Source organism: Thalassophryne amazonica, chromosome 4 (assembly GCF_902500255.1).
Source record: "Thalassophryne amazonica chromosome 4, fThaAma1.1, whole genome shotgun sequence".
In the NCBI taxonomy this organism is placed as follows: Eukaryota; Metazoa; Chordata; class Actinopteri; order Batrachoidiformes; family Batrachoididae; genus Thalassophryne; species Thalassophryne amazonica.
In genome coordinates this window covers 129,384,746-129,406,996 of record NC_047106.1, presented here as the reverse complement: position 1 = coordinate 129,406,996, position 22,251 = coordinate 129,384,746, and the positions used below count along the sequence as shown (strand labels likewise).

The 22,251-nt window shown below is 40.5% G+C and overlaps 1 protein-coding gene across 1 annotated transcript in view; it reads left to right on the top strand.

Moving 5' to 3' along the window:
• Positions 1-1,254: 1,254 nt before the first annotated feature.
• Positions 1,255-22,251, top strand: part of LOC117509033 (serine/arginine-rich splicing factor 7-like) — a 29,511-nt gene continuing 8,514 nt past the window's right edge. Inside the window, exons 1-2 of the mRNA XM_034168848.1 lie at positions 1,255-1,473; positions 14,989-15,216. Coding sequence (XP_034024739.1) covers positions 14,999-15,216 — 218 coding nt within the window. The 5' untranslated portion in view covers positions 1,255-1,473; positions 14,989-14,998. The remainder of the gene's footprint in view (positions 1,474-14,988; positions 15,217-22,251) is intronic.

The following is a 22,251-nucleotide window of genomic DNA, read 5'->3' as shown; positions in this document are numbered from 1 at the left end:
ACTGTTTGGCTTATCCATTGCCCATTCTTTTACGCCCCCTGTTGTGGGTCCGTGTTCCTACACTTTCACAACAGCCAGGAAAAGAAAGTAATATAATTCCACATCATTCCAGTGTCTTAAACTACCCTGTTCGAAATTCAACTGGGTTCTGAGGGTCAAAAACCCTTGAAAAAGAATTGTTTTGCAGAGCTTCTTGTGTGTGCTGGCACACTGTAACTCCAGTGTAGTTAATTTTGCGATGTGGTGCAGCCTACTTTGTGAAATACAGACTCGAGAATTAGCAACACCGAACGGCACCTACAGCTTATCCCGTGAAACAAAAGCACGTAACAAGTGGATGGAAATGAGCACAAATGCACTCTTCCTTTTGCCGCATTAAATCCTTGCACAATCAAAGTTTTGCTGCAGATTCTATTTTTAATGTAACATCTGACCATACCCCTCCATAACAGTACCAACGTACTGCACTCCCCCGCCAAAGGCCTTACGTAAGTCTTGAATGACCCCAACCACGTGCAAAACCATTGAAGTTTTGAGAAACTTGTTTGCTGCGTATGGATTACCTAAAGACCTCAATTCATTTTGGATGAATTTGAGGCATTCCTAAAATTGAATGCAGTCAAACACATCAAAAGTCCATCATACCATCCAGCATCAGATGGACTGGCTAAACAGTTGGTGTATAATTTCAAGAGCTCTTTGGCAAAGAGTTACCGAACTCCCATGGTGCATTGCAGCACAATATCAGTTTTTTACTGAATAGGTAAAATCGCTAATTTCTCAACAATATTTGTCCTATCAACTTTCCGTTTCTGTTTCTTACAGCATTCATCCTTGACTTAAAATACATAAGCATACCAAACTGCAAAGGTCACCTCGCCATACACATGCATGTATGCACACGTGCACGCACGCATGCATACAGAGAGGCCACTGGCTATTTTTACACACACACACACACACACACACACACACACACATATATATATATATATATATATATATATATATATATATATATATAATGAGGTAATTAAAAACATAATAATAATCATTCATAATTGCACTAAAGGTAAATATCCTTTGATAGCAAATATTTGAGCAGACTAGTCATTATCTGCGGGAAATATACAAGAGAAAGACAACAAAATGATGACAGGACTGTATGGAGTAGAATGGTTAGGAACAGTGGACACAGCTGGATTGAACAAAATCCAGTAGATGGCAGTAGTGCTACTCTTTGAATGCCAGGCAGCAGCCTGCCGTAAAAAATTGACAGAAGAAGGCAGGCGGCGAGGTTAGGTCGCGGTAACCTGTGAAAGATGTGCTAGTGTTCGTTTGAGTGAGTATTTAGTTGCAAGTAAATTGGAACGAAATAAGAATTAGAATTAGTGCGGTGTCAAGCTTTTGTTGGGTTGAAGTTTGATCTCTGACTGGAACGGACTCCGAAAGCTAAAGGAGCTGCGAAAGTAGGTAGCTAATGTTACCATGCTAAGGCGCGTGCGCGCCATTGTTTGTGAGCAGTTGTAGGCCTCACCGTGTACATGTTTTACCGATTGACTCACATTTACTATCTGGACGTTTCCGAACATTTTCACTTTTTGAAAAGATCTGCAGAGTTGAGCAGACGCTTTGATTTTTCGTCGGGATACCGCACACAACTAAAACCGGTGTAATCATGACCAAATTAACCACCATGTAGCCAAAATAGATGTTTGAGGTCTCCTCGAACCAACTGGTCTAGTTAATCTTTATGACATTGTTTTAAATCCAGCGGCAAAACATATAAAGTATAGACCAAAGTATATAAGTAAGACTGACGTCACTGGATCGGTACCTTGCCTTTGTTGGTTTTGGCAGGCCTCCAGTTACAATTTTTCGGCGAGTTAACAGCTGGCTGCTAACTTGGAAAAACTGGGGATTTCAAGGAGTCATAAGGCGACAAAAAAATCTTACATTTTCAGTATTCATTTCAAAGCATGCCTTTTACACTGAAAAGTATACTGCTACAGTAAATAACAGCCTTATGCATACGGATGGCTATTGATAAGATTTTATCTATCGATGCCATTATCGATTCTGCTTATCGATCTCATTCCTTATCGATTCCCTTATCGATACCTCTTCTGAATTTTGTACTAAAACTAGGCTTTACAGGGTTTTCTATGTATTTCATTGAGTCTTAAGTAAATAAATATGAAATTGTCACTTTATCCTTGATCTCTGGACATAAATAAAAATAAACAAAACGGTTTTTAGCTTTGAAGTTATTAATTCCGACTGGATTCTATCATTTTAACTTGACTCAGCAGAGAGCCGCGCAGCGTTTGGAGCTGTGTGAACAGAACGGAGAACGATTCTCGTTTCTTTCTCGCAACAAGACAGGAGTCCCAGTTAGTAACTTTAATCCGCACAAAAGTGACTCATGATTTCACATATTCAGGGATGAAAGTGGTGAAAAACAAAAAAAAGCTGAAACCCAAAATTACCCCCCAACACCACCTGGATGAAAATGTTTGAATTCTAGAAGCTCTGAAATGCAATCTGGGGCTATTCCAGACAAACTGCAGTGAGTGCAGCATCCATTTAGTGAGGGAAAAAAACCCAACTTTCCTTATTCAAATTCATTCCAGTAGTATTCTGCTCTTACTAGGATGCAGCAGTTTTCTAGCTTGGCCGATAGTTCTGGAGGAAATCACTGAAAAAATGAACACATTGAAAATATGGTTTGACCGAAACAAACTGTCATTAAACTTAAGTAAGACAGGGATGAAATGGAGGTGTAAGAGTCACTAGGTGTTCACAGTAGGGATGTCCCGATCAGTTTTTTTTGGTCCCGATCCGATTCAGAGTCATCTGATTTTGATTATCTGCCGATACCGAGTCCTGATCCGATACTTTAAAAAACTAAATGAACAAATGCTAAATATAATAATTTCATTTTAATCACCTTATTTTATTATTTATCACTTAAACAGTGCACTTCTCCTTGAGGTAGCTTAAACAATCAATTAATAATCTACCAGACTTAAAAAAATGTACAAATTTCCATGTTATTTTATTTGTGTAAAAATAAATGTCCATGGTTCCTTATGTTAAACAATAAATTATCTAATCTGAAAAAAACAGGTGGTTTTAATTTATAGATGAAAGGTTTTTAAAGAACCATTTATTGATTTAGCTATTTTAATTACAAGTGTTCTAAACTTTATTAAACAGTAATCAGAAATTTTGAGGTACCAAACAACAACAAAAAACATTTCCAAGGATTTTTCTTCAGACACTGCACTGATCTGTGGTTCAAATCCACACCTGACTGAAAAATCACTAAGGGCCCTTGGGCAAGGTCTTTAATCCCCTATTGCTCCTGGTGTGTAGTGAGCACCTTGTATGGCAACACCCTGACATCGGGGTGAATGTGAGGCATAATTGTAAAGTGCTTTGAGCGTTTGATGCAGATGGAAAAGCGCTACATACAACCCCTGGCAAAAATTATGGAATCACTGGCCTCGGACAATGTTCATTCAGTTGTTTAATTTTGTAGAAAAAAAGCAGATCACAGACATGACACAAAACTAAAGTCATTTCAAATGGCAACTTTCTGGCTTTAAGAAACACTATAAGAAATCAGGAAAAAAAAAATTGTGGCAGTCAGTAACGGTTATTTTTTTAGACCAAGCAGAGGGGAAAAAAATATGGAATCACTCAATTCTGAGGAAAAAATTATGGAATCATGAAAAACAAAAGAACGCTCCAACACATCACTAGTATTTTGTTGCACCACCTCTGGGTTTTATAACAGCTTGCAGTCTCTGAGGCATAGACTTAATGAGTGACAAACAGTACTCGTCATCAATCTGGCTCCAACTTGCTCTGATTGCTGTTGCCAGATAAGCTTTGCAGGTTGGAGCCTTGTCATGGACCATTTTCTTCAACTTCCACCATAGATTTTCAATTGGATTAAGATCCGGACTATTTGCAGGCCATAACATTGACCCTATGTGTCTTTTTGCAAGGAATGTTTTCAGGGTTTTTGCTCTATGGCAAGATGCATTATCATCTTGAAAAATGATTTCATCATCCCCAAACATCCTTTGAATTGATGGGATAAGAAGTGTCCAAAATATTGATGTAAACTTGTGCATTTATTGATGATGTAATGACAGCCATCTCCCCAGTGCCTTTACCTGACATGCAGCCCCATATCATCAATGACTGTGGAAATTTACATGTTCTCTTCAGGCAGTCATCTTTATATATCTCATTGGAACGGCACCAAACAAAAGTTCCAGCATCATCACCTTGCCCAATGCAGATTCGAGATTCATCACTGAAAATGACTTTCATCCAGTCATCCACAGTCCACGATTGCTTTTTTCTTAGCCCATTGTTACCTTGTTTTTTTTCTGTTTAGGTGTTAATGATGGCTTTTGTTTAGCTTTTCTGTATGTAAATCCCATTTCCTTTAGGCGGTTTCTTACAGTTCGGTCACAAACATTGACTCCAGTTTCCTCCCATTCGTTCCTCATTTGTTTTGTTGTGCATTTTTGATTTTTGATTTTTAAGTTTTCTGTCTTGACGCTTTGATGTCTTCCTTGGTCTACCAGTATGTTTGCCTTTAACATCCTTCCCATGTTGTTTGTATTTGGTCCAGAGTTTAGAAACAGCTGACTGTGAACAACCAACATCTTTTGCAACATTGCGTGATGATTTACCCTCTTTTAAGAGTTTGATAATCCTCTCCTTTGTTTCAATTGACATCTCTCGTGTTGGAGCCATGATTCATGTCAGTCCACTTGGTGCAACAGGTCTCCAAGGTGTGATCAAGTTCAAGTTCATTGTTTATTTGCCTGATCATACATACAAATACATACAATGTGGAAATCATTTTAGTCCTATGCACTCTCTTAAAAAAAAATTACATAATAAATACATTCACATTAACACGAAACAATTTTACAGTAAATACAAATCATATATAAATACTCTACTACAATTTGCTTGTTAGCAAGCGGACGGCTGAGGGGAAAAATCCAGAATAAGATCTGGTTGAAGTGGTTACTAATGACCGGTATCTTCTACCTGATCGGAGCACTCCTTTTTAGATGCAGACTAACGAGCAGATCTGATTTGATGCAGGTGTTAGTTTTGGGGATGAAAATTTACAGGGTGAATTTTTTTTTTTTTATTTATTCCTCAGAATTGAGTAAGTCCATATTTTTTTCCCTCTGCTTGGTCTAAAAAAGTAACCGTTACTGACTGCCACAATTTTTTTTTCTTGATTTCTTATAGTGTTTCTTACAGCCAGAAAGTTGCCATTTGAAATGACTTTAGTTTTGTGTCATGTCTGTGATCTGCTTTTTTTCTACAAAATTAAACAACTGAACGAACATCCTCCGAGGCCGGTGATTCCATAATTTTTGCCAGGGGTTGTAAATGCAGTCCATTTACCATTTGTACAGATCAGTGGTTTCTGCCACTAGTCTTCCGTGTTTTGGCCCGATGCGTCGTTTCTATTGGACAATGCAAAGCTACGTCACAGCTCAGAGTGTCGAAAGTTCAAAAGTCAACTTGAAAACTAAAAGGGGAAAAAAACTTACATTTGCGTCCTGACAGTCATCAGTGTACCCCTCTGATGCTTTATCAGTGTTCAACAAGTTCAGAGCAGCGCAGTGAATGTGAATGAAGATGGAAGCTCTTTAAGACACGCTCCTAAATGGAGTGCGAACGTCGCTTGTGCGCACACCATCTCTCGCTCCGTTTTGCAGACAAACGATCACAGGACAATTAGTTTTTTCTTTTTGTTAATCAGATGAGAGATCGTCGTCCTGAGGACTTGGTCAGCACTGGGTCCTGCTGCGCACGGAAGGATGACTGAGCAAGAGTTTCGGTAGGAAAGTGTCCAGTGTTGTCATTCCATCGAGGTGTCAGGCTGAGCGCGTAAACACACAAACAGCAGTTCTGCGAAAGAAACTTTGCGCGCGTAACTCCCCCCACCTCTGTCCGGTTGAAGTTATGTTTTTTCTTTTGTTCAATTAAAAAAAAAAAGACTGGGTTGAACTTTGACCGCGTCAGCCTGCCGACAAGCGACAATGCGCGCTCCCGTCAGAAGCGTCACGTCAGCAGCCGAGCTAAAGCGACGCTTCTGACGCCTCTAAAAAGCAACTTGTCTCACGCCTCTGACGTTTCCGATGTGTGAAAGGCCCATAAATCTGCAGTAATGAGCCTGAAATAGCGCTGATCAAAATAATGATAAAATCTATATCGGATTCCTGATCGGGATGCAACGTCCGATTTCGATCAAGTCTGAAACCACGTGATCGGGCCCGATTTCCGATCACATGATCGGATCGGGACATCCCTAGTTCACAGGAAACACTTATTTATTTCTGTATGTATGTATGCATGTATGTATTTATTTATTTATTTGTGTATGTTAGTTGGTTTTATATTTTCTGTTGTGGTTTTTCTTTTTTTTTTTTTTTCTTTCAGGTTCTTTTTGTCTTTCTCTAAAATTAATCAACGAAGCAATGATCGAAGCACTGCTTTGATTGGTTCAAGGTTCAAAGCAAAGCCGCGCTGCAGAAAAGTTGATTACAGACCCGCTGCAAGGTCTGTAATCAATGTAGAGAAATGATCATTTTCCTGACAAACACCCCCCAAAACAATGGCCACTCTGAAGGACCGATAAGGGAATCGTTAAGTAAAAAGGTTATTGATGTCGGTGGATCGAATAATTTCTTAACGATACCCAAAAGGAACCGGTTCTCGATACCCATCCCTACTTATGCAACACCAACATTTTATTGGAAAACACTTTTCCTTTATGGGCCTAATGAATGTACCTGTTTGAAGGCTGAATTTTTTTTCTGTAGGCAACTTTACATTGTATGTATACACAAGGCTGCAATAAGTCAGCAAATTGAATGCTGTTCCAACATCAGCAACAAATAGATATATGCATGTGGAATAATTGGATCTTTTCTCTCATACAGCAACAGGATTCTTCTTGAGATGAAATTTCAATAGGAGGGGAAGTTATCCACCTAGGGATTGATGGGATTTATTTCTGTCTGACTGTCTTGTTTTTAAACATGTTAGAGATTGAGGGGAAAATGTTATATTCAGTTAATCAGAAAAAGGCTAGATATTAAGTTCCTTTATTTGTATTTTTGTTTTGACGTCTCTCTTTCACTGCTCTCCAGGTGGAATTAAAAACCCCCTGACACTTGCACAATTTTGATCCACACACTTGCACGCACTCTGAGTGAATTCATCTCAAATTTTTATAAACCAGTGTAAACTGTCAACTTCGTGCACGTGCGCAAAGAAAATTTTGGAATGTTCAAAATCTCCATCACGCATTAATGACATGAACATTACGCAAACAATTAAAAAACACTGAGTGCGATTGATTGCGTGAGCGCACCACATCAGAGTGCAGCTCATCTGAATGATTATAACTAGATATTAAAGCTATCGTAAACATACTTTTACAGCTGCACACAAGAAGGAAAGAACATGCAACTGTTTTACCAAGCCATTACAATGTAAGCATGACATTTTTAGACAGTTCCAAATGCTTTCTCCACCTCGTTCAGCGCGCGTGCGTGAGATACGCTACTGCTAGAACAGTCATCTGTGGTTCTGGAAGTGATTAGTCACTTTCAACAGCCAACTCGAAGAGAAAATGATGAATCTGCTACAAAATAATTATATATGCAGTGCACAGCACGTAGCATCCAGTGGAACACAACAAAGCACCCAGGTAGTCACGATGATGTGCAAATGCATGGATCAAAGTTGCGCAAGTGTCAGGGCACCTTAAGTTTGTGCTCAATCTGTGTCACGCATGTGCATGTACACCCCCCCCCCCCCCTCAGAGTTTAACTCCAGATACCCTGGGAAAGTGTCCGCACCAAAATGAAGCGGTGCTGAATGGGTCTGCAATGCACCAGTTAGCCAATCCTGCTTCAGGTGCAGCATAGTTTATGCAAAGTTTATGCAAATCTCATTAAGAGTCACTTTTTTATGGCACTTTTGGCTTTAGCTGCACAGATGTCTGATTTTTTTTTTTTTTTTTTTTTTTTTTTTTTTTTTTTTTTAAGGGTTTTAACAGTGTGAGCAGTTTTAACACCACCAGTGAATGCAGTCTTCAGTTTTATAAATTTTTTTGGTAGGGGCTAGATGACTACTCAGAATGTTGAGGAGGCAGTAAGCGACTTTCAAAAAGTCTTATGTATTCATTTCAAAACATGGCCATTATACTGAAAAGTAAATTGCTATAATAAACATACTTATGCGTTAACAAAATTTGAATGTAAAACACTTTTCGTTGTAGGTCCAACGAAGTTCTTTATTTGAATGCTCAAATAATTATGTTTTCTGTAAACACCTTTAATTGTATGAATGTGCAATGGTGCAATATGAACAGGATTTATTGAGAAGTTTTAAGAGATTGTGCAAACAGAGTTTTAACCAGGTCAACAGATTGCGCTAACATTGAGTGTTTCAGAAGTGGTAAGCATTAGGCATACAAAATGAAAAAGGAGGAAGTTGCAGTTTCTTAACTGGCTTGATCACACAGAAGCCCAACTTTAGAGGAGAAATAAACGTTTACAGCATGGTACAAAAATAAAAAATAAACAGTTTTGGTCTTTGTAGTTAGTTTTCCCCTCCATAACAAGTGACAAATTTTGTTGTATGTATATATGTACAGTGACAATAAAAGCTCTATTCAATTCTAACTGCACGGGGGGGGTGTTGCACCCCCCCCCCCCCAACTCTTTGGTTTAATATGTTTAAGCTTCCATGGTCTCAGATGAGACCCACCCGGTGTCGCATACTGAGAATTAGGGATAGTCGGATTATCGGCACCGATATTCGCCATTTTGATGCATATCGGCATCGCCCATTTTTATCAACCCGCCGATAAGCGATCCATTTAAAACTGTTATTTTGGCTCAGACACAGTCGTGACTCTGTCTGCAGTTACTACTCTCTCTAGCATTGTCCCACCCACAGCACTGTCTGATTGGTTACACGCAGAGCCTCGGCATGGGTAACAGCCAATTAGCAGCGAAAGTTGTGCGTGCACACAGTGCTCACACACACGGCGTAAGAATAGAAAAGGTTTTGCCGAGTGGAGAAGCTCCAGAGAGCAGATAAGTTTCGAAGGTAAGATAAGGCAGCAGACTCTGAAATTACAGTAAACTCTATTAAATTGTAATAAACATTCCAGTCCTCTACAACTCACAACTACCGTACTAATTTGCTCATAAGTCAAAATAAGTCCATTAATGCTGTCCATTGGTTGACTGAAAGCTGCGGTCGTCATGCGGAGTAAATTCACACACGGAGTAATATAAAGTCTTACTACAGCCCCTTTCCCACCGGGCCCACGCGTTGTGCGGTGTCATGATGACACCACGTGGAAGCAACCCAGTGCCGAGACGATGTAGCTCAACGTCACAACAGCATGAGGGACGCAAAGGAAGAAGTGAATCGGACGCCAAAAATTAAACATGTTAATTTTTTTTGTGTCCTGTGCTTGATGAAGAAATTTAGTGGTTTCAGCGCAAGTCAGGGCAAGGCGATGGCACTCAACGTGACTGGAAGCCACAGCCTCACAATACAACAAGTCCATAGAAGTCCTGCTCACAGACTGATTGCCAGAAACAGGACATGTCCACATCCAGTAAAAAAGTCCGGACATCTCCAGTCCACTCACAGACGATTCGTTCGCGCGCACATGTGAACAATTAAAAGAAAAAAGCTGTCTGGCTGCAGACAGTTCCTTGTTCTCCCCTCAAACTCTCACATCATTGGGTTAAATAAAGGACAAAAAGGGACATAAGTCCTGCTCGCAGACTGATTGCCAGAGACAGGACATGTCCACATCAAGTACAACTCCAAACATCTCGCAGTCAAAGGAAGAAAGATAAACTATAACAGAACTCAGAGCGCAGACCTCCAGCTCAGCACAAGAACAAATATAAACTAAAAGAGAAATCAGAGTGCACAGTCTGGCTGCAGCCGAACTGTGCACTCTGATTTCTCTGCAGAGAACCTGCAGGCTGTGTCCTCACCTCCTTTCTGCCCCCTGCTGTGTGCACCTGACACAGACATTCCTGCGTCGTCATGACACCACAGGAAGCAACTCGAAATGGGCCCGGTGTGAAAGGGGCTAGGTTCAATGTGAATAAATTGTGATCTTGCCTCTTAATGATGTTGCTTCCCTGGAATCATTCAGCAGTACTTTGTCTGGAGAGGGTTTAAATCAGGAGAGTTATTTTTCTGTATGAATTGAAACCAGCTTTCAGTCCTTTCTGCACACCGAAAAGGTGAACTCAGTACAGAACAGACTTTGTGATGGTGAATATACAAATCTGGTATGGGGTAATCTCAGTATGTGGCACCGTATAAAGAAAATGTTGCAGTTCCTTAACTGACCACTTGAGGCTGGCTCCAAAAGTGAGCAGGTTCCCTTTTCAAGTCCATGTTAAAACGTCCAGCTTTGGAGCACAAATAAACGTGTTTAGAGCATAGTACAAACTAGAAGCACTCAGAGAGTGCAAACCTCCGCCAAGGCCATGGGGTCACTGATGCCATAACATCTACACGCCGTGGAATCATTGAACCTAAAAAAGTCTAACACTGATGTTTGTAGTTAAAAAAAAAAGTTTCATCTGCTGTGACTGGATAGCTTGTGTCCTTAGCGCTTGGCATCACAGTTTATTGCAACTTGCACCTTTCCCAGAAGCTACTGTCATCTGAGCACTGATATTGATATTGCATGTGCTTATAGACAAAAACAAATGAGACAAAATTCAATTTATTATTCAACTAAACTGCAAATATATGATTTTTTTTTAACATTTATGAAACACTTCTCTAAATAAATAACAGTAAATTCTGAAATAGAACTATTTTTTGAGTGTTGCATGTGCTACACAAGGCCATAGGGTCACTGACCCTAAAGAGATTCCCTCCTTGGCACAGTGATCTATTCAACAATTCAGTGTTACAACTAAAACTATGATACATACACTTTTCTTTCCTTTATATTTGACATCCTTGACCATGAAAACATACCACTAGGACTTGGAATCACTTTTATGTCTTTATTAGTTCAGAAGTTATTGTATAAAAATGATTTTTTGGTCATGGCTGTTTCCTTCTGGATCTAGCTACACCCTTGTTTTTTCCAAGCCTTTCTGCCTTGTTTTTGTGGAGTTAGAAACTAAAATGTCAAAATTCCCCCTGTCCCACAATGGCGAAGAATCCTTTAAAAAAAATTCCTGCATCCGGATCACCACTAAAATTTAATCACTTGTTCCTCTTGTCATTTCCAACCACTCCACAAAATTTCATCAAAATCCGTTCAAAACCTTTTGAGTTATCCTGCTGACAGACAGACAAACAAACAAACTCGACCGAAAACATAACCTCCTTGGCGGAGGTAACAATGATTTTGGTTTGTATAGATAGTTTCCCTACTCCATAACAAATGTGCGGGGAGGTTACAGGGTGTTTTCTAGCTTCATAGTTTGAAGTTATGCATAATTAGGGATGTAGTTGCTTTTAGTGGCAGCTGCTGAGACGAGCTTGTCTGACTCGTAGCTGTGGCTGGATGCAGCCTGTAGTTGTTGTGGAGGCTGTCTGTTGTTTTGAGCATGTTATTAAAAATACCTTGGAATAATGTGGCCTGGTGTGTGGTGAAATGTCCAAACTATGGTGAGTCTATGGTGAGTCTGTACCACTGAGCTGAGACTCGGAGCTCCTGTAACCGACAGGCCATTAGTTATGACTGCTCACTGTTGTAGAGGGCCAACTTTATCCTTATTAAGCATTTTCTGAGAAATACCTGTTGGAGTGTCACGCATCACAAAAGCTGTGGTTCGTACCAGATACAGTTTTAAGTCATGCATGGGATAATTTTTCAGATTTGCAAACAAGCAAATTCTACTTTGCTTTCAATTTTAAAAATAACTTGGTGAGCATTGAAAACAAGGATATTTTCCCGATGTTGTCTAATGCTTTATGTAATACTTTAAAATAAAATACTTAATTGTTATATTAAATTGCAATATGAACAGATGATGATAAACCAGTGGAGCAAAGCTGATGTGAGTTTATAACTTCAGGTTATTTTGAGAATAAAGAAGATGGTCTTGGGGAGGGTAACAATAATAAAAGCAAAGCACCACAGAGAGGCGCGAAGCTCGCTCTTATGGTAGACGAAAGCACAAACTGGAAATGGCACGAAACAATCCGTAAATGGCATTAAAAAGTTTGCCCAGGGTTCTCCACAAACCGGACAACATTGCCATAAAAAAGCCATAAAAAGTCACAAAGCGATGGTGAGATGCTGAAGCTTGTTCATGTCTGTGACACATATGCATTGTTGACATAACAGTATTGCGATATGATAATTTGGTCATATTGCACAGTCCTATTTACTCAAAAAACAAAAAAAAAAGTCTGAAGCACCTAGGTGACGTGGTGAGATGCTGAAGAGCTTCGCTTGTCATGTCCACAACATATACATATTATTTCTGTAACCCTTTCAGGATAAATTAATTTCTTACCCTCAAATCTGAATTCATTGAGGTCTGAAATCTTGCAGAGCAGAAGCTCAAAAACAGTTGAGAATACTCTTTATTCTCCGGGGCTGATTCGACAAGCTTGGCTGTGTGCGTGCGTTTTAATTGCGACACTGAAAGAAATGATGCCCACTCGGTCCTTAACTCCTTTAATTTTCGAGAGATTCTTTTGAGTATTTTGGATCCAGAAGTATGCAGAGCATGCAGCAAGCAGAGCATATATACCACACACACACAGTTATATGCAAAAGTTTGGGCACCCCTGATAATTTTCAGGATTTTCCTTTATAAATCATTGGTTGTCTGGATCAGAAATTTCAGTTAAATATATCATATAGCAGACAAACATACTGATATTTGAGAAGTGAAATGACATTTGTAGTATTGACAAAGTGTGCAATAATATTTAATATTAAATAAAATTGGGCAGGTGCATAAATTTGGACACCATTCTCATTTTATTGATTTGAATACATTTAGCACTAATTATTGGAACACATTGGTTTGGTAAGCTCATTGACCCTTGACCTCCTTACACAGGTTAATCCAGTCATGAGAAAGGGTAAGGATACAAAAAGCTAACTGAGATTTCAGCTGTCAGTTTCCAGTGTGAGGAACATAGTGAGGAAATGGAAGACCACGGACACAGTACTAGTTAAGGGACGAAGTGGCAGGCCAAGAAAAATCTCATAAGATGAAGCGAAGGATGGTGAGAACAGTCATAGTCAACCCACAGACCTGCTCCAAAGACCTACAACATGATCTTGCTGCAGATAGTGTCTCTGTGTATCGTTCAACTATACAATGAACTTTGCACAATAAGATGCTGGATGATGCTGTAATGCAGATGAAGCCATTTCTGCGTACACTCCACAAACAGTCGCTTGAGGTATGCTAAAGCACATTTGGATGAGCCAGCTTCATTTTGGAATAAGGACTGTGGACTGATGGGCAGTATGCATGGCTGAAAAAGAACACAGCGTTCCAAGAAAAACATTTGCTACCTACAGTAAAATTTGGAGGTGGTGTCATCATGCTGTGGGGCTGTGTGGCCAGTGCAGGTACTGGGAATCTTGTTAAAGTTGAGGGTCACATGGATTCCAGTCAATATCAGCAGGTTCTTGAGAACAATGTTCATGAATCAGTGACAAAGTTGAAGTTGTGCCAGGGCTGGATCTTTTAACAAGACGACGACCCTAAACACTGCTCAAAATCGACTAAGACATTCATGCAGAGGAACAAGTACAACGCTCTGGAATGGCCATCTCAGTCCCCAGACCTGGATGTTATTGAAAATCTGTGGTGTGATTTTAAGTGGGCTGTCCATGCTTGGAAACCAATAAACCTGACTGAACTGGAGATGTTTTGTAAAGAAGAATGGTCGAAAATACCTTCATCCAGAATCCAGACTCTCATTGGAAGCTATAGGAAGCGTTTAGAGGCTTATTTCTGCAAAAGGATGATCTACTAAATATTGATGTATTTTTTTCTGTTGGGGTGCCCAAATTTATGCACCTGCCTAATTTTGTTTAAAGAATTATTGCACACTTTCTGTAAATCCTATAAACTTCATTTCATTTCTCAAATATCACTGTTTGTCTGCTATATGATATATTTAACTGAAATTGCTGACCCACACCCTACCAGTCAAATGTTTGCACATCTTTTCCCCTTCAATTGAATAGGAATGTGGTTTCCAAACTTTTGATCGGTACAGCATATATTTAAGTTTCACCACAGGTGCGCTACCTGTTGCTGCTGCGTTGGTACTACACTATAAATAAGGAGATTGGCATGCACTGCTGAGTTGTTGTATATTTAAAATGAAGCTGTGTGACAATGTACTTCTTAAAACATGCACTGTGCTCTGTGCTGAATACAGACACAATGTTGCCTGCCTTCTAACTCCAGTGACGTTGGTGATATGAGTCACAACAAGAGAAATGCACATTGGCTTAGGGAATTGTTTCATAATAATTATAAAAAAAATTAAATAAAAACTTTGTAGCCCCTGGAACATCACTAACATATGTGGACTTTTGACCAAATTTCATTCTAAATGGTCAAAAAAAAAAAAAAAAAGCAGCTTGCCACCTTGGGCAACATAGGGTCATGGTGTACTAGTCCGACGGCACCATTCACACTCCAGTGTCAAGCAGACATGCCCTACTGTCGAACCTTGTTATAAGAAATAAGTTTTTTTTATTTTTTATAACAGAATTAAAATTGCCCCGTTTATTTAAAAAAAATGTTGCAGAAGAACTTGCCATCCCTTGAATTAATATTGCTGTGCTGTCATTAAATCTAGCTTGAAGCACTGGGTGGAGCGTGTCAATATTTATGTTCCCTTCCCGTACATGTACATTTCTGCTTTTCCCAACAGGCGAGGAGAGATGTCGTACTACTCCCGTGGTTCATCTCGGGTTACTGACTGTAAAGTGTATGTGGGCGACCTAGGCAATGGTGCTGCCAAGGGGGAGCTGGAACGAGCATTCAGTTTCTATGGCCCGCTGAGAACTGTATGGGTGGCGAGGAATCCACCTGGGTTTGCTTTTGTGGAGTTTGAGGATCCTAGAGATGCAGAAGATGCTGTGAAAGGAATGGATGGAAAGTGAGTACTAATATTTCCCCGCCTACTATGTAACAAGCATTTTTACATTCAGATCTTGAGGGATGTATCATGGTCAGGATGTGTCAGTCCAAAATTCTGCAAAGGGTAACTAATATTTATTTGTGTGTGCGCCCTACATAGAGGATAACGTGGTTTGTGTTTTGGGTGGTGTCTGCTGAACACCTAAAATATTCTAGTTGCAAATTGGCTCATCTTCCGCTTCCTGGATTTTACCAGATTTTTTGTTTCCTGTACTGTTATCAATTCAGCAGAATGAAGTCTTAAGGGTGAATCTGATGCTTCCCGTCTTAGTGTGGTGTTGTGCGACTTGGTTGCTAACCCTTGACCTGAGGCTAGATGTCTTTGGTACTAGGTTTCTTTGGTGAATCCTTGGGTGATTGGATGTTGAAAGTGTTCTCTAAATCTGAGAATTCTTGACAAAAAAGTAAATGTAACTTGTGGTTATAGTTGTGTTGATGGAGCAGGATTTAAAAACAGTCATGTTTGCTCTGTTGGGTGAGCAAATGCGTGTATCAAGCTGTCTTATCCCGGGCTGGTCGGTCATTTTAAATATTGTATCACTCCACCTCTTTGTATAAACCTGATCTTAGTAATCTTTCAATGACATGCTCCATTATTGTGTATGGGAGAGCACTCTTTCTGAAAGCAGCGTAGGAATCTCGTGGCCGTAATTCCCTGAATATTGTTCGCCCGCTGCCGCCATGGCCTTTGTGTTCAAAGTCCAATTTCCAGCTGCTTCAGTCTTGTTCATGGGCTTTTTATCTCGTAATTCAAAGCAAAAAGTTATGCAGAGCACTCCTTCAGATTTTCAAAGCACTCTTCAGTGCATGTGCAATGCTCTTCACAGGAGTTCAAAACAGGCAGACTATGCACCATTAGCTATGGACTAACTATGCTGCGATGCCTAGTTGATTGGTAACGTTAGATATCAAATTAATGTTGGGTAATCCACAGTGTTGGCAGATGTCTGTGGTTTAACCTGTGCTGCTGTGATTCACTATTATGCCAGGATTTGAACAGTTGCGCCAACTACAGGAAAAGAAATTGCGAGAATCTGCAGCAAAATGTATGTGACTGGACAACTTCGCCAAACTGAGTTTTGAAGCGTTTCCATGCTTCAGCTACATTGGACATAATGACACGCACTGATCAGCCAAATCAATCAATCAATTTTATTTATATAGCGCCAAATCACAACAAACAGTTGCCCCAAGGCGCTTTATATTGTAAGTCAGGGCCATACAATAATTACGTAAAAACCCCAATGGTCAAAATGACCCCCTGTGAGCAAGCACTTGGCGACAGTGGGAAGGAAAAACTCCCTTTTAACAGGAAGAAACCTCCAGCAGAACCAGGCTCAGGGAGGGGCAGTCTTCTGCTGGGACTGGTTGGGGCTGAGGGAGAGAACCAGGAAAAAGACATGCTGTGGAGGGGAGCAGAGGTCAATCACTAATGATTAAATGCAGAGTGGTGCATACAGAGCAAAAAGAGAAAGAAACACTCAGTGCATTATGGGAACCCCCCAGCAGTCTAAGTCTATAGCAGCATAACTAAGGGATGGTTCAGGGTCACCTGATCCAGCCCTAACTATAAGCTTTAGCAAAAAGGAAAGTTTTAAGCCTAATCTTAAAAGTAGAGAGGGTGTCTGTCTCCCTGATCCGAATTGGGAGCTGGTTACACAGGAGAGGAGCCTGAAAGCTGCTCAAACTCCTGTTACACAGGGACATAGTCCATTCCATGTCCCTTGTGCAAGCATGAAATTGTGATGAATGCCTTAGGACTCTAGAAATGCACAGTGCGTGCAAGGGACCTTACAAAACTGTAGTCACGCACTCCATGCCATGATCTCCATGGTCGCCATGAAATAGGGAGCTGCACGCAACAAATGCAGAAGAGTCTTAAAAGTTTGAGGGCACTCAAATACCACACAAGCCACGCACAACTCACAAACGACACCGTGACCACACAACTGTGTGCTGTGATTTTTATGAATAAAGTTCATTTTGTAAAGTGCAAAATGAGTTCCTTGTCATCTGATGTCCACTGAGTTTGTCAAAGTTTTGTGCATGTTCAAAACTGTGTGGACATCAGGTGGAGAGCTTTGTCTCATACTTTTCCTGTGGCTGGTGGTGCATTCTGGACTTCTGTTCCAGTGTCATTTCAGCACAAGCGGACATGCAGCTCAGCTGTCAGTGTGGCACTAGCTAACAAGCTGTCACCATGGCATACAAAACAAGCTAAGTAATAAAGGATTCCGTTTTCCATATTTCTGTACAGTGCACATTCAGTTGGGATTCATCTTGTCTTTCTCTTTCTCTTCACGGTCATGCACCTGACAGTACCTGCATGAAAACACCTTGCGTGGAACATTTTAATACATAAATGGGTCCATTAAGTTTGGGGACTTACAGTCAACTATGTCCTTCTTTCCTTGATTTTTATAATCCAGAATTTTGCTCACAGAGCTCAGTGTGGCGCTCTGCTCTGAAGAGGACAAAGTGAGTTTTCTCAGTTGGACAATTGGACAGTCCTCGCAGTGGTTTAAAAAAAAAAACTGTTTATATTTTCATGGCTTAGTTGTTTTCCAGCCATATAAGTCCAGTAAAAGGTGGTAATTATCCAATGATGTTATTTTTGTGCCAGATTTGGTTCGAATGATGGAGAAACACACACTCGCACAAGATAAATCCAAAAATGAAGTTTGGAAAATTAATACAAAATATTTCCTACGATGAAGCTAGGCACCACACAGTGCTCTTGTATTGGCAACTTAAAATGGGATTTTACATGCTGTTCATTCATCGTGACACCAGGATGATACATATGTGAAAAATAAGTACAATCTGCATTTCATATTGTGCAGAGGGATGGCATTAAATCTAACCTTGTAAATTCAAACACTTGAGACTACATGAACTCAAAACTGAACTGAAAAAAATAAACGGAAATGACAAATTTAAAAGAAATTACAGCTGTCTACACTTTAGCTACAAATAAAAAAAAAGTGCAATATATCGAGAAATTAAATGAACTGCTTCTGGAATAATAAAGGGTTATGTTCTACTTGACAAATGCTGTTATGGTCAGTCCCATAGTTTTAGAATTTGACTATCCATGCCTTTGCAGTGTTGCAGTTGTTATAATAATAAGACACTCCTTTCCCGCTTTGATAAAATTGAGAGTGGGCAAACAGGTTGCCACCACTTTTTTATTTTTTTTTATTTTTTTTTTTTTTATTTAAAGGACAATTTACCACTCTTGTGCACCTGTTCCTTTGTAGTCTGTTCTAAAAAAAAAAAAAAAAAAAAAAAATGGTTTCATCATGTAATTTCAAGTTTTCTGTTTGTCCTTTTTTAAATTTATTTAAGGCTTTTCACTGCACACACTTCTTGGACTCAGAGCAGGTGCTCTGAGCACCTCTCAAAACAAACATTTCACATGAAATGTTATTTATCTGCATGTGTGACGAAGCAGGTGACCCTAAGGTGCTACACCTTTTAGATCACAAACTCATCTTTACACACCCCCGTGTTTTAGAAAAACAGTAGAAAGTTTTTCTGGCAGTGGGAGTACTGTTGCAAGAGTTTAAACTTTTGTTTTGAACATGTCCAGAATATGATATATATATACACACAAGGTCTATTTGAAAAGTATCCGAACTTTTTATTTTTTGCAAAACCATATGGATTTGAATCACGTGTGATTGCATCAGCCAAGCTTGAACCTTTGTGCGCATGCGTGAGTTATTTCACGCCTGTCGGTTGCGTCATTCGCCTGTGAGCAGGCTTGTGTGAGCAGTGGTCCACCCCTCTCGTCGGATTTTTATTGCGAATAAAATGTCTGAACGATTTGGAGCTTTGCTGCATCACATTTTTCCAGAAACTGTGAGAGACCACCAGGTGGACACCATTCGGAAAATTCAGATGGCTTTCAGGGACGATTTTATGGGGATTACACAGATTAAGGAGTGCTCCAGCCGGTTTAAAGACCGCCCACAGCGTCTAAATGCGCAGCGCACTCCGAGAGCCGATCGACAGGCTGAAACCCTGCTGAAACAACCACATCATTTCCAAAGTGAAGGCTTTGTTTGATCCGGGACATCGTCTGACTTCCACAGAAATGGCAGAAGACGTGGACATCACCACTTTTTGGCACATTCCACTGTTACAGGAGTTTTTGTCATGGAAAGAGAAACGGAGGGATGCGCCACGGAGCCGCTCATGGTGCGGGACAAAAGCACTTCCGTGTTGGTCTCACAGGACGGCTTTCGGTGGCTTTTCAGTCGTGTGACTATCCGAGAAATTGTGAATGAGCTAGACATGCCAGGACATGTCCTGTGAGGCTTCATCACAGCTCCGCCCCGATGTGCGAATTTCTCCGCACGTCTGTCTCAATGTGCTGATGTTCACGTCTTCTGCAATTTCTGTCAAAGTCAGACGACGTCCCTGATCAACAAAGCCTTGACTTTGGAAATGAACAGCACATTCCACTGTTACAGGAGTTTTTGTCATGGAAAGAGGAGCGGAGAAATTCCCGCGTCGGGACGGAGCCACATGACGCAAAGCAACGCCGTGATGAAGCCTCACAGGACATGTCCTGGCAAGTCCAGCTCATTCACAATTTCTCGGATAGTCACACAACTGAAAAGCCACCGAAAACTGTCTTTCTTCAATGAAATTTTGAGTCTTAAAGTAAATAAATATGAAATTGGTTACTGGATCCTTAAACTCTGGACATAATAAACTGTACATGTTGGATCCTTGATCTCTGGACATAAACAGAAATAAAATGTCGTTTTTGTCAAAAGCATTTCCTTTCAGACGTTACTGGTATGAATGTCTTTCCATACATCTGAGCTGAGCTCTTGCAGCTGGCTGTGCTGCACGAATGCAGGACGTCTCATTTTGCGAGGAAAAAAATGTTTGATTGTAGTTTCTTGTCTGTATTGCAACGTTTGTAAGAGGTGTCATTTTATTTAAAGTGGTAATTCGTTTTGAAGTTATTAATTCCGATCGGACTGTCTCAGCAGAGAGCTGCACAGCGTTTGGAGCTGTGCCAACAGAACGGAGGACGATTCTCGTTTCTTGACTACAACAAAACAAGAGTCCCAGTTAGTGACTTTAATACACACAAAAGTGAGTCATGATATTTTAATGGATTTGAGAAGGGTTAAGAAGTGGACTTACTGCTTCTGAAGAGCAGCGAATCAAAGAACCAACGAGCCAGTGGATCAAAGCATTGCTTCATTGATTTACACATCAAACTGGAGTCTTGCTGCAGAAACGGTTGATTACAGAGCCACTGCAGGGTCTGCAATCACGTAGAGGAATGATCATTTCCCGACAAACACCCTCAAAAACAACGGCCGCTCTGAACGACCGATAAGGGAATCGTTAAGCAAAAAGGCTATTGATGTCGGTGGATCGATTCATTTCTTAACGATACTCAAAAAGAACCGGTTCTCAATACCCAACCCTACCTGGTTGTGATGAAAAGTTGGTCAGTGACCTGCATGAGTGCGCTGGCTGCAAACTGCAGGGATTTCCTGAACAGAGGTGTGTCTCATTACTCCACCATCTCTTTGAGACACACCTCCGTTCAGGAAAACCCCTCCCACGCACTCTGGGCATTAAAAATGTCCACATTTCAGAGAACATAGGAAAAGTGTATATATTAATGAGAATTTTTTATTTATTTTTTATTAATCCACCTGTGATGCCACCCGGAGCGGGTTGCTCACAGTTAATGCACGTGCCTGCACACAAATCGTATTATAGCGGTTTGATCAGACTGAGCCCTTCCCCATCAGCAGTGCAACTAGCAGAAATGATCTTCCGCTAACTTTAACTTTACTTAGTAGCGGTGGTACGATAAAGGCAAAGCTCGAGCAATTTCTCGATCTCAACTTTTTTGTCCTTGACTCAAGCACCGCAATCATTTATAGTGCAGGAGTTCGGCTGCCCTGCCCACATTTACTGCAAAGAGTAGGCTGTTGTTACAACCTGAATGCACATGCTCAGTTGTGCAGCTAAGCGTGAACTCCCACCTCTGCTGTTGGCTTGGGGGGGCAAACCATTAAGTGTGTATTCCATCCAAAATACGTCAGAGGAGCTGTTTTCCATGGCGCAGGCCCAGGAGGACCTAATGCCCTCCAGCCGGCCCTTCTGAATACAGATACTTTGGTTTATGATAAATTCAAGAGGTGTCTGCTAAAGGAGTTGCTGGGGAGAGACGAGGGCAAGCCGAGTGACCCCGAGACCTCCAAGCACAGGGACAAAATCTGAGAGGGTGAGGTCATGTTCAGCAGCAATACTGCTTACAGTGTACCTTTTACTGTTTCTGACGCCTGAAAAATGTTGAGTTGGAGTTTTCATGATGATTGGAGCAGTACAGGTGAATGTTTTCGATGAATGGATGTAATGTTGCGTTTTTATGCGGTAGAATTGTTTTATCATATCATAGCTGAGAATGCTCAGTAATGGAAAGCTTCCCCCAAACAGTTGTCATTTGTGCGAAGTACGTTTCAGTCAAGACATTAAATGTGGTTTTCACACAAGATATTTTCATTGTTGTAATGAATGACTAAAGACGTGAAAAAAAAAAAAGTATGCAGGATTACAGCTGCTGGTGCCAATGTTCTACACTAAATACTGTCTTTACTGTTCCAATTGTTACATCTGGGACACATCTAAGAGACTTTCTTCACCCTTCTTCAGGGCAAGTTATGGATATTTGCCATAGTGTTATCCATAGCTTCAGCCATGTCCTTACACGGAAGATGCACGTCTGAGAACTTCTCACTCAACACTTTGCAACCCAAGGCGTTCCACATCAATCAATTTCAATCAATTTTTTTTTTATATAGCGCCAAATCACAACAAACAGTTGCCCCAAGGCGCTTTATATTGTAAGGCAAGGCCATACAATAATTATGTAAAACCCCAACGGTCAAAAACGACCCCCTGTGAGCAAGCATGAGCAACCTCTGTAGTACTCGGCACACATGCGCCAAAC